Below are 13,796 nucleotides of genomic sequence, written 5' to 3'. Positions count from 1 at the left end.
ATACTTGGGGTCTTTTCAGACCCCCGAGTATAATGATCGGAGGCCCGGGAGAGGTTAAGGAACATAAAAAACATTGTTACTTACCTCTCTGGGTTCCACACAGGCTTCCGGCCTACAGAACCTGACAGAAGTTCTGTCACTTATCCATGTTGTGGAATCTAAAGCTTATAATTTGACTTTAAATTTATCCATTGGTTTTTTAAATGACTCCTATGAAAACTGAAACCTCCCAAATGTGTTTTTTGTTAAGAAAATAAATTGGCTTCACCGCTGAAATATTGATCATTTAATGAACACAGAAAGGTCAGATTTTGGCAAGAGAAAAGTTTTGTCGCCCACATAAAGTATTGTGAAAATCAAACCAATAATTCAGTTCAGATACAAAGATATATTTCCTAACATTGGTGAATGAAGTTGTGGAGCTATTAGAGCCAGATTTAATATTTTGTGTGACTTCCATGAGCTAGAAGGACGGCATCCATGCGTTTCGACAATGATTCATACAATGTAATGATGAAGTCATCAGGAATAGGGAAGAATGCCGTCTTACAGTCTCCCAGGGGTCATCAAGATTCTTTGGTTTTGTCTGCCAAGCTTCCTCTTTCATCCTACCCCAAACATGCTCAATGATGTTCATGTCTGGTGACTGGGCTGGCCAGTCCTGGAGCACCTTCATCTTCTTTGCCTTGAGGAACTTTAATGTAGAGATGGATGTATGAGATGGAGCGCCATCCTGATGATTGGGAATGTAAGAGGAAGCCAATACTTCTTGATATTTTAGGCTATTGATATTGCCTTCCAACTTGCAAATGTTTTGCACACCCCCATACTGAATGTAACCCCAGACTGTGATCTTTCCACCACCAAACTTAACTGTTTTCTGGTTGTATCTTGGATCCATACGGGCTCCAGTAGATCTCCTGCAGTATTTGCGACGGCTGTGGGGTAATCCACCTTCTGCCACTTTTCCAGCGTCCATCTGTTTAGCAGGCTGTGGGCCTTTCATTGCCTTTTGTTCAGTGATGGCTTCTGGGCACTGATTCCACCATGGAGGCCATTCCGAGACAGAATCCTACAAACTGGTCTAGGTGACACAGGGACTTGAGGTGACCAGGCCTGTTGGAGCTCTGCTGCAGTGGAATTGGGCCTGGCTTTTGATTTTCTAACCAACAAACGTTCCTCCTGCGCAGTTGTCTTCCGGGGTCTGCCGGACCTGGGCTTGTCAGAAACATCTCCAGTCTGGTCAAATCTTTTTTAATTCTTTGTACTTGACGCTGAGACACATTAAAGGTGCAGCCACCTTTGTAGTGGATCTGGTCTTCAGCCTCGTGATAATCAAGTCTTTGCAGGGTTGATTTTTGGCATGTTGTCAGAGGTGAAGGTCTGGGGTGCTGGAGTTCTTCTTATAAGCACCCACTAATTAGCCGATCAATTAGTGAGCACCGGGGAGGCTGTAGACTAGGATTGGGGGTGTTATATGACAAAGCGACAAAACTTTAGTCTTGCCAAAATCTGACCTTTCTGTGTTCATTAAATGATCAATATTTCGCCATTGAAACCAATTTATTTTCTTAATGAAAAACACATTTGGGAGGGTTTCAGTTTTCATAGGAGTCATTTCTAAAACCAATAGATGAATTTAAAGTCAGGTTATAAGCTTTTGATTCCACAACATGGATAAGCGTAAGAAAAAATTGTCAAGACAACAGAATCACCATAAAATAGATATTTATTGATCAAAAATATAATATAAAAACCAATTCTGACAATAATTAAATGGGGAATAATAGAGAGCACAGGAATGCTGGGGTAGACCCATGTCAAACGTTTGGCACGGGGCCTGCCATTCCTAGTTACGCCACTGGGCTCCAGAACATGGTAATTTATACAGAAGTCTAATTTTTTTAATTGAAATATCAAAATGGTTTATTTCCATTTATTTATATTTTTGATAGCTCCAACATATACCAACATGTTTTTCAGGTTCTTGGTCCATTTTATTGATGCCTTTTCTGATCACTATAAGATCCCTGGGGCTTTGATCAGTTCTTTGATGCTGAGTGATGCTCGCTGAAACCGCTTCCATTTTACTGACCTGTCACATGACCTGATCACAGCTCAGTCCCATTCAAATAAATGAGCTGAGCTGTGAAATCAAGCACGTAAGTGCTGACCAACCGCGGACTCCTGGCAATCTGGAACTGCCCATTAGAGATAGCTAGTTTTGAGCAGAAGTACCATATCCCTCAGCCCAGTAGGATTTAGACTCCTCTATACAATGATGCTAAATCCTAGTGGGCTAAAGAACCGGGTACCTCTGACCTCTTGGATTTAGCCTGCCCTATATAGATAAGATAAATCCTACTACTTCAGTTTCTCTCATTCTTCTTGCTCCGTATCTGCATCTCCTCTCATAATTTGAGCCTATTGGCACATGTAGATGTCCACCTGTGATTTAGACAAAATGGCTGATGTATTGGCTGCATTTCATTGAGTGACCATGGATCAGATGAGCAGAACTCCCTCTAATATACATCACTATGACACAGTAAGTTTAGTTCAGATGAGGTGCGGTCAGTCAGGCTAATGTGAATGTGACATGGATGGACATAACATAAGTCTGGTTAGTTGTGTCTCATAGTAATACTTGTCATCTCTCCCAGGAATGTCTGGAGACTCCCAGAAGAGCTGGACAATCGTTTGGATACCCCACAGACACCCGATCCCCTTATTTTGTAGCCAGTTGTAATTGATCCTTAGGGGTAGTTGATAAACCCTGTTCTAGTGCTCAGAAGATGCAAGTCCTTTAAAAAGGACCTTCCTTCACCTGGGGCACATGTGGTTTTATATACCGCTGAATTCAGTGCATCTATTGCACTGTACTGTGAGAGGGCGTTGCTTACCGCCCAGCCATAACGCTGAGCAGTTCCTCACCACTCTCACAGTACAGCGCCACAAGAAAAATGTGGCTGTGGGCATGCGCAGTAGGCTCTGCCCGAGGCCTACAAGTTTCACCGCCTCCGCCGGAAGAAGACACAGGAAGACGACGTTCCTGAAGAAGATGGAGGCAGCGCTGGAGAGTTCTCTGGCAGCATTGGGGACGCCCCCAGTGCTGTGAGAGAACTCATTTGCATACCGGCGAAAACCGATATTTCTATGGAACGGCGGCGTGGAGAAGACTTCTAAAGTTAGGAGACAAATAGCCTTTCTTAAGGCTATTTCGATGTGGTAGTCACAAAAAATGCCATCTGATTGATAGGATCCCTTTAATTTATTTAATTTATTTTACTTTTTTTCTTGCATTTATTAGACCCCTTAGGAAGGAAGACTTCAGGGTTACTTAGTTCTTTGTGCGGAGTGATCTTCGCTTGGTCTGATGTAGATTATGTATCCTGATCGCGGTTGGGAGGAAGGATCTCCGATAGCTCCTTCTCACACTTGGGGTGAAGCAGACGGTCACTTACTGCTAAGTGCCATCAAGGTCCCATACATGGGGTGGGATTTGTTCTCCTGCATGGAGGTCACCACGGACAGTATCCTTCTGTCACCCACCACCTGTACTGAGTCCAGGGGGCTCCCCAAGACAGAGCTGGCCCTCAGCCTGTCGAGTCTGTTTCTGTCCCTGGTTGATATACTGCTCCCCCAGCAGGCCACACCAAAAAAGATGGCTGAAGTAACTACAGAGTTGAAAAAGGCCCTAAGAAGTGGCCACTGGAGAAAATATATGCAAATGGTCCGCAATGCTTTGGTCCGGTAAAATTTAACTTTTATTTAAATTTAAAAGTCCATATCCATGTCCATAGTGCAAAAGACAAAACAAACAAAACAAAATACATAAAAAACGCCAACGCGTTTCAAGGTGCCCTCACCCCTTAGTCATGGCATATTGAACATCAAGTAACTGCTGCCTTAAATACATCTGAATCCTAATTAGCGCACTTGTGTTAACTAGAACGTCACATCCGGGGGGTTAACAGAAACCAATGCATAGATCACCATTGTTGTTTACATACTTAAGTATGCATATATTTTCTCCAGTGGAACCTTTCTCCCTTGAAGTCCGGGGAATCATCAGGTCGTGCACCCTTTGGTAACCGGGTTATGGTGAGTGGCAACGAGCATATGTTTGTAATTTTTGTTGCCTAAGAAGTGGCGCCTGGACTCCGAAGCCCCTCAGCCTCCTGAACAGGTAGAGCCTGTTGTGACCCTTTCTGAGCAGCGTACCCAGGTGATCGGCCCAGTCCAGCTTATTATTGAGGAGCACACACAGGTACTTATGGGGGCAGATACTTGGAAGAAGATGAAGATTGCAGCACTCCAGGGTCTTCAGTTAATTAAATCCTTTATTCACGCATCATTTTAAAAACAAAAAAAGTACACATACCAAAAGTGCAAAAGTTAGAAAAAACACATGTGAGCTAAAAAACGCGTTTCGGGGCTCAGGGTCCCCTTAATCATATTAATTGGGTAAGCAGCCATTTTCTCGTGGCCTGTGGGCAGGCGCATTCTGCTCTGCCCTAGGCTTAGAAGTCTGAGGCCTGTGTCGGAAGAAGAGGATGAAAAGGACGTTTCTGACAAAGATGGAAGCGGCGCTGCAGAGAGTTCTCTTGCAGCATAGGGGACGCCCCTACTGCTGTTTGAGCACTGGGGCCCGCCCTCAGTGCTGCGACAGAACTCCTTTGCATACCGACAAGAACCGGGATTCCTACAGAACAATGGCACGGAGAAGACAACAAAAGGTAGGAGATGAATAGCCTTTCTTAAGGCTATTCCGACGTGTTACTAAGAAAAAAATGTGTTTGTATGATAGGATCCCTTTAATGAAGGCTCCAAACAAAGCCTTGTTTTATAAACCTTTATAAGTGTTGGCTATTTGGAGGTGCCCGGTTGAGACATTGGATCACTAGGGGACACTTCGCTTGGTCTAGAGCACTGGCACCTAATGATCTTGTAGTGGAATCTTCACACCATTGAGATCTCACATAAACCCAGAAACAAAGACCTAGATAAACATAGTTTTTTTTTTTTTTTTTTTTATACCTTTAATGTACCCCTTTTATCACGCAAGCTGCAACCCCAATTCTCCATCTACTGCAGCCTGCATCCTCATTTTCTCTTTATTTCTCAAGCATCCTGTACATCTCCCCTCTATTTCTTACACAAAGTGCCCCCTATTGCTCACGCTCAGCCTATACCCCTATGTGCTCTTCTTGCTCACACACAGCCTGCACCCCCACGTCACCCTCTCGCTCACACGCAGCCTGTACTCCCATATACACCTCTTGATCACACACAGCCTGCATCCCCACTTGCTCCTGATTGTGTGTGAGAAAGAGGTGGAAATGGGGGTGCAGGCTGTGTGAGTAAGAGAGGGAGTGGGTGATACAGACTGTTTATGAGTAGAGATGAGTGAACGGCGTTCAGGTGGCAAACTCACTAAAAATTTGATTCCCCTCCCACCTTCCCTGGTGCGTTTTTTGCACCAATGACTGCGCAGGGGAGGTGGGACAGGAAATACGACAAGGTAGGCAGTGAAAAAAAAATCGGAAAAAGGAATTGGTGGCCGGAAACAGATAACCTCCAATTTAGATGAATGGTGGATTTACCATTCGAATAATTTGGGACTGTGGACTATATGAATGTGAGACAGGGACAGATGTACAGGCAGGGTTAGCTAGGGATAACCTTTATTCAGGGGGGGAATGTCACTCACCTAGCTCTTTGGGGTGCTATCTTGTTGGGATCCTTGTCAGCTTGCCATATGCGCGAGCTGACTTTTTCCCATAGGAATGCATTGTCCGAATGCCCGTACACTGGCCAATCAACGCTGGTCAATGCATTCCTATAGCGAGATATAGCAGAGCCCATGTGGTTAGCCCGGCTACTCCAGACACCGGAGATGAAAGAGCTCTGCACTACACCCAACCATCCTCCAGCTACTCCTCCTGTACTAACACGACTAGCTCAGCTTGGCTATTCCTTAGTACTACTAACACGCTCAGCTCGGCTATTCCTTAGTGTAATAGCCCAGCTGAGCGTGTTAGTAGTACTAAGGAATAGCCAAGCTGAGCGTGTTAGTCTGCTGCATATCTGCCAGCTCTCCTACATCTCCTATACACTCAGCTGGGCTATTCCTTAGTACTACTAACACGCTCAGCTGGGCTATTACACTAAGGAATAGCCCAGCAGAGCGTGTTAGTAGTACTAAGGAATAGCCCAGCTGAGTGTGTTAGTACTACAAACCCCCAACCCCAAACCCCCCGGTGTCCGCTTACCTGCAGCTCCATGTTCTTGGTCCACTTCGGTCCATGGTCTGGGTTTCAGAGCGCCCTGCCCCCCTCTCCCCGACTAGTATTATAGAGAAGGCAGGGTTTAGGAGAGTGTGGGCAGGTACTGGGTGGGGAGACTCCACGCCCACACTCTCCTAAGCCCCGCCACTCTCCCGACTACTATTATAGAGAAGGCGGTTAATAAATGTACTTTAATAAAGATGGCATAATAAAGGTACTTGATGCCCCCAGACATGCTTCCCCTGGTGTCCCAGTTGCTTTCCAGGGTGTTGGCATCATTTCCTGGGGTGTGATAGTGGACTTGGTGACCCTCCTGAGTCGAATGGTAGGATCCCCTGTAGCGAAGCATTTTCTCCCATAGACTATAATGGGGTTCGATATTCGATCGAATAGTCGAATATTGAGCGACTATTCGAAACGAATATCGAATCTCAAACATTTTACTGTTCGCTCATCTCTATTTATGAGCAAGAGGGGGGAATGGGGGATACAGGCTTTCTGTGAGCAAGAGGGGTACATAGGTATGTAGGCTGTGTGTGAACAAGAGGGGGGAATGGAGTGTGCAGCCTGTATATGATCAAGAGTGTGATGTGGGGGTGAAGACTGTGCATGAGCAAAGGGTGACATGAAGGGTGCAGGCAGTGTGTGAGCAAGAGGGAGGAATGGGGCGCCGGCTGTGTGCAAGAAGAGGGAATGGAGGGTACGGGCTGTGCAAGAGCAAGATGGGTATATGGAGGTGTAGGCTGTGCGTGAGCAAGAGGGGGGAATGGGGGTACAGCCTGTACGTAAGCCAGAGGTGGGAATGTGGGGTGCAGGCTGTGCATGAGTAAGAGGGGGAATGCGGGTACACACTGTATGTGAGCAACAGGGGGAGTGGGCGTGCAGGCTGTATATGAGCAAGAGGAGGGAATGGGGGTGCAGGCTGTGAGTGAGAAAGAGGAGTACATGGGTGTGCAGACTGTAAGTGAACAAGAGGGTGATGTGGGGGTGCAAGCTGTGCGTGAGCAAGAGAGTGACATGGAGGGTGCAGGCTGTGAGCAAGAAAAGGGAATGTAGAGTGCAGACTGTGCATGAGCAAGAAGGGAGAATGGGGATACAGGCTGTGTGTGAGAAAGAAGGGGAGTGGGGCTGCAGGCTGTGTGAGCAAGAGGAGAGAATGGGGGTACAGGTTGTATGTGATCAAGAGGTGGAGTTGGGGTGCAGGCTGTGTATGCAAGGGGGTGACATGAGGGTGCAGGCTGTGTGTGAGCAAGAGGGTGACGTAGGGGTGTAGGATGTGCATAAGTAAGAGGGGGAATAGGGGTGCAGGCTGTGCACGAACAAGAGGGGGTGCAAGCTGTGCATGAGCAAGAGGGGAATGGGGGTGCAGGTTGTGTGTAAGAGCATGCACCCCCACATCATCCTGTTTCTCACACACAGCCTGCACCCGTCATTCCTCCCTTCTTTATCACACACAGCCTGCACAACCATCTTGCTCACACATTCTGAGCCTTCATTCCTCCTTACTTTCCATTAGTCTCCATGCCCTGCATCTTCCTCTTCCTATGTAACATGACACTGTGCTGTAGAATCCAGAATAGCTCCGCCCACACAAGAGTCTGATCATATGGTCCCAACGTCATCAGAGGTCCTTCAGCCCACTAGGATTTAGCATCTACCTCGCTCTCGGCCCTTCTCATACATTCAGTCACCCTCCTTGTGGCCCCCACACACTATAATGTCCTCCTCGTGGCCCCCACACAGTATAATGCTAACATACATGCAGTGTGTAAGTTAAAAAATTTGACAAAGGTTTGCATAGACTTATCATAGTTGTGTTAAAATGTTTTAAAACAAGCTAAAGAAAAAGTCACTTAGCAATCCCTCAGTATCTGCTGATGAACTTTTGGTGGAGGAGAAAGACAAGACAGTGAGTCCTTAGCTGAACCCGTCCCCTGTCCGTGCCTACTTGCCTCACTGCCCTAGGCAGCAGAGGACAACTGGACGACACTCCCTTCTTATATTGATGAAAACACAGGCAAGACAAACAACAACAAACAGGAGATCAGCTAGCCAAGGGATCGGAACTAGTGAACAACGTAGTACAGAATCAAAATCCAAGGGAATAGTCACAATAAAAGCTGAAGGCCAGGAATGTAACTACAAACAGTAAGAATATAGAGCCAGCATGCATAGAAAGGCAAATGGCAAGCACTAAGGTGAGGGTGGGAAACAATATAGGAAGAAAGATCCCGCCCCAGACTGGATTGGAAGGAAAGATGTCACACAAGTAAGGCTGAGATTAACTATTAGAGGAGCAGAGGGAAACAAAGGTGTAACAGATGGGTGTGGTGGAAAATCAATTACAGAGGTGAGGGAATAAGACAGTGTTCAGACAGTACCAAAAGAACCTAAAGCAAGGAATCATAGGCAGACACACCCCCTGTTCCGTAGCATGCAGCTGTAGTCTGAATGGGCAAAGATATTATATGTTTCCTGGGGATTTTGAGGATTCCAGTAATTCTATTTGTATCAGGACTCAGCTGCTTTTAAGGGGTTGTCTTGAGGACTTAAATCTACCTGGATTGATCCGGCAGATTCTTCATCATGGACCCAGGGGTTCCGGTCTTCTTCCGAGGTCACATGATCAGAAACTATCCCCGACCCCCGCTCCTCTCCTGATCTCCCTGGTAATTTACCTGTGCTATGGGGCTGGCTTTACTATAGTCGGCCATAGTGAGTTCCAATCTTCTTCCCATAAGACAACAGCTCTATTGGTAGATTTTATACTCTGAGACTCTTTTACAGTTTAAGCCTCTTAAGCGTGTCCCCAGTTGCTACGGTACGTCACATGACCACTGCTACTTGTGATTCAAATGACATCATGTGATGCACAAGTTGGCGTCATTACCGTGGCCACTGATTTCGCCATGACAAGCAATTCAAGAAAGCCCTAAAAGTGGCCCCATGTTATAGTTGGGTTAAATGTAACCATTCCATTAATCACCTTCAAACATGTGCCATAATGGGACAGGGGATGTCAAGATTTAAAATACTGGCTGTGTCATTATAGACTGACTCTGTACAGCGACCTCCTAACATATTCTCTTTTGCAACAAAGACTTAAGAAAGTTAGGTAATTGTCAATGGAAGGGTTAAATTTCCAGTGTCTGTGGAACTCTGTGCAAACTGCAGCAGTCAGTCTCTTATTACAGTGCAAAACTTCTCCCTCCCCCCACTCCTATCATTTCTCTACATTTAATTGATTAATTCAACTAAACTTCACGCCACTCATCCTCCTCCTATTCTGTAGTTCTATTGCTCTGTTACTGTTATTTTCGTTTACAAAATTGATCAAATGCACCTGGTTCTCCACAGTTTCCACGTTGGTTATTCCCAATGCTGCCATTTCTCCACTCACAATACACTTTCACCAAAGCTGCGCAGGACAGTTTACCACCTGCTCTGTTGAAAAAATACTGTCACCCTTGGCCCGACAGCCAAAAATCATCCCTTATGCAACTCTGATAAATCGCCCCCTTTACCCGAGACAACAATGAGATTCTGTTCAGCCTATCACACACCTTATATACCCACCAAGCCGGCCCACAACAAGTCACTCCCTTCCTGAGCTACACGCTGCCGACGTCAGAAGTAGGAGGTGGTGATAATAATGGGACTCAACTCTTCTATTTATTCCATGGGATTCCGTGTAGTGATTACATTGTCTCATCTTCTCTCCATTCAGGTTCCTACAATATAGAATCCTCTCAGTATCTTCTATATAAGAGAATATTCCTGATTGATCCATCAAGGATGGAAAGAGACAGGAACAAGATGGCGGAAAGTCTATTAAATCTCACCCTAGAGATCATCTACCAGCTTACTGGAGAGGTGAGAGATTCTGATGATGTCATCATGACATCATTCTTATCTATAGTAATAACAGATGATATGATTTTTTTGAGATTTATTAATGTGTCTCCCCATAACCAGGATTACACAGTAGTGAAGAAGACCTCTAGTGGGCGCTCTCAGGCTCCTGTGTATGATGGATATGGAGGAACCCTGAGCACAATCCCGGGGCTTCCACCTCACCCCCTGATACAGGAGGAGATCAATGGACAGAAGATCCTAGAACTCATTAACAAGATGCTGGAGCTGCTGACTGGAGAGGTGACACTGCTGGGAATGCTGGGACATTATACAGTAACTGGAGGGGTCGGGGTGATGACTGTATCATTGTGTTGTCAGGTTCCTATAAGGTGTCAGGATGTCGCTGTCTATTTCTCCATGGAGGAGTGGGAGTATTTAGAAGGACACAAGGATCTGTACAAGGAGGTGATGATGGAGGACCAGCAGCCCCTCACATCAGCAGGTAATAGACATGACTATATACACATGGACTTCCATTATTTGTATGTACAGAATGAATTCAGTCCCTGTCTGTGTTTCCTACAGGTAGATCCAGTAAGAGGACAACACCGGAGAGATGTCCCAGTCCTCTTCTTCCACAGGATGATGATCAGGTAGATGGAGATATTCCCTATGATGTGTAGACGGGCTGTGAAGTCCTTGTGGTCAGTCTTGGGTTATCCAGCAGTATTAGGCCGGGTTCACACGATGTATTATGGCACGTAATGTGGTACGTAGACGCCGCAGGAGCTTTTGCGGGCCGTATATGCTCCCATTGTTTTCAATGGGAGCTGGTACCGTATACGCGGCGCTATTTTGCGGTCGTGATTTTGCGGCGGCCGCAAAATAGCGCCGCGTATACGGTACCGGCTCCCATTGAAAACAAAGGGAGCATATACAGCCCGCAAAAGCTCCCGCACCGTCTACGTACCACATTACGTGCCATAATACATCGTGTGAACCCGGCCTTAGATGTTTTATATTTGTGTAATGAGAGGTGGAGATGGAGGATAAAGCCGACCATAGATATTACATGTTGTCTGGATTTTCTCACAATCTTCTGGCTATGGAGACTGCTGGTTGGAAAAAGGAACCATCAAATTGGATTTCTATTGATCCGATTCTTTATTTCCCCTGAGACAAGTAACACTGGATGTATCTGGTAGAATCTGATCTTTTCCACTTAAATATCCTGAAGCACGTCTAGCCATGCTGAGTATACATGTGTATAAGGTTCTTGTGATTGTCATTGAGCCGCCATCTAATATCTATGTCCAGCTTCAGATTTGCTGCTATTTGGCTCAGATAACTCAGATGATTGAGGTCATGTTTGGTCATTATGTTAATTAAACATTTTTTCTCCACATCTAGAAAATTTCTCCATGACTTCTCCTGTCTTCTGACCTTCCTAATATTTGTATTACAGCATTTCCATCAGGGTAAAGATCTGAGCACTATTAATACTACAGAGCCCTATGTGAGTGGTGATGAGGAGTGTGAGGAGGACATTCCTACAGGGAACCGCCCAGGTGAGGAGTCACCACTATATAAAGCACAGAAGGGTCACTGATTCTCCTCAGTCACCGAATGCTACAATTACTGTTGCTGTCAGAGGCCCAGGCACCACTTTAAGGAAAAAGGAAGCCTGTATCTGGCATCAGAAATTAATCTTATGTGATGTATCTCTATGTAATTGCCACTATTCCTTTCCTTAGTGCTGTGACTGGGTGGGCCCGCTTCTTTCACCCACTACCAGCACCAATACAGTGACCTAGAGCAGTGGTGGCATCTCCTGCCCCGCTTCATTACTATTCACTATCACTGACCTCCGTCTCAGCACAGTGAATACTAATGAAGTAGGCCGCGCTGCCGTCATTTGCTGCCTGTGCCACTGACTTCACTTCTTCACACGGTCTGAAGCGTCTCAGGCAGCGGCAGCTCAGTGGGGAATATACTTATAGGGTTATGTTATTCAATAATAGTAACATCAGTTTTCTTCTTGTCAGATGACTGTACCAGGAGCTCAGAGGGACATCTGATATCTACAGATTATACAGCAGAGGATCATGGTATCACACAAGATCCATATGAAGAACATGTCATTACCCCAGATATACCCTCAGCCCTTCAGAAGAAAGGTCTTTCTCTTAATTCATCTCAGTCTGTTAAACAAAATGAAAGCCTCAGAAAGGGTGCTATATATCAGAGAACTCACACAGGAGAGAAGCCATATTCATGCCCAGAATGTGGAAAATGTTTTACTTGGAAATCCGATCTTTCTGCACATCAGAGAATTCACACAGGGGAGAATCCAGAATGCTGGAAACATTTTAAGGCTAAATCAAATTTTGCTGAACATCAAAAAACTCACACAGGGGAGAAGCCATTTTCATGTCCAGAATGTGGGAATCGTTTTACGGCTAAATCAAGTCTCGTTGAACATCAAAGAACTCACACAGGAGAGAAGCCATTTTCATGCCCAGAATGTGGGAAATGTTTTACTCGGAAATCAAGACTTTTTAACCATCAAAGAACTCACACAGGGGAGAGGCCATTTTTATGCCCAGAATGTGGGAAATGTTTTACTCAGAAATCACATCTTGCTGAACATGAAAAATTTCACACAGGGGAGAAGCCATATTCATGCCCAGAATGTGGGAAACGTTTTACTCACAAATCAAATCTCGTTAAACATCAAAGAACTCACACAGGAGAGAAGCCATATTCGTGCCTAGAATGTGGGAAGCGTTTTACTCAGAAATCAAGTCTTGTTGAACATCAAAGAACTCACACAGGGGAGAAGCCATATTCATGCCCAGAATGTGGGAAATGTTTTACTCAGAAATCAAATCTTGTTAAACATTACAGAACTCACACAGAAGAGAAGCCATTTTCATGTCCAGAATGTGGGAAATGTTTTACTCAGAAATCACATCTTGTTGAACATCAAATGAGTCACACGCTCCAACTATCACCCTCCTGAATACTGAATTGAAAATATTCATGAAACTCCTGGCTAACTATATAAATGCTTGACTTCCTATACTTATCCACTTGGTCCAGGTGGGTTTTGTTCACTGTCATCAGGGAAGCGACAACACCAGAAACACAGTGGACTTGATTGGCAACCTCAATCATTACTATACCCCTTCCCTCCTCCTCATTCTAGATACTAACAATCCCATTGACTGTGTTGACTGGTCTTTCATGTTGGCCATGCTAAAGGCCTTTGCTCTCTCCCTACGGTGGTAGTGAAATACCCTCACTTGTCGTCCAGTTCTTTCCACATTCATTACTTTACGCGCCAAGGTTGTCTCCCTTATCTTCGTTCTCTGTATTTTAAATTTTTTTGTAAATCTATCTTTATTGCCTTTTTCTTTTTACATCTGAATAAAGTACAACAGATAGCGAATATTTTAAGTGACAAAGATTTTGAATAATCTGTAATAAGAAAAGTAGACACCGACTCTTCATCTATCCTGTAGATGGACAGTGCGCGAGGATAGGGGAAGGGGGTAGGAGAGGGGGGGGGTGTCAGGAAAAAAAGAATGAGGGGGAGAAGACAGAGAAAAAATGAGAAAGAGCATAGGAGATCAGTGTAAGGGAGAGAAA

At 45.1% G+C, this 13,796-nt stretch overlaps 1 protein-coding gene across 1 annotated transcript; it reads left to right on the top strand.

Moving 5' to 3' along the window:
• Window positions 1-2,500: 2,500 nt before the first annotated feature.
• LOC142195011 (uncharacterized) lies at window positions 2,501-13,518 on the top strand. Its single transcript, XM_075264534.1, has 8 exons — window positions 2,501-2,548; window positions 4,039-4,104; window positions 4,148-4,270; window positions 8,867-8,959; window positions 9,078-9,111; window positions 10,731-10,798; window positions 11,611-11,713; window positions 12,191-13,518. Exons 1-8 carry the CDS (start codon window positions 2,501-2,503, stop codon window positions 13,165-13,167), a joined length of 1,512 nt encoding a protein of 503 aa, XP_075120635.1. The 3' UTR covers window positions 13,168-13,518.
• Window positions 13,519-13,796: the final 278 nt, after the last annotated feature.

This window comes from Leptodactylus fuscus, chromosome 1, assembly GCF_031893055.1.
Source record: "Leptodactylus fuscus isolate aLepFus1 chromosome 1, aLepFus1.hap2, whole genome shotgun sequence".
Taxonomy (NCBI): Eukaryota; Metazoa; Chordata; class Amphibia; order Anura; family Leptodactylidae; genus Leptodactylus; species Leptodactylus fuscus.
The sequence above is the reverse complement of the archived record's forward strand: the minus strand, read 5'-3'. Positions and strand labels throughout refer to the sequence as shown.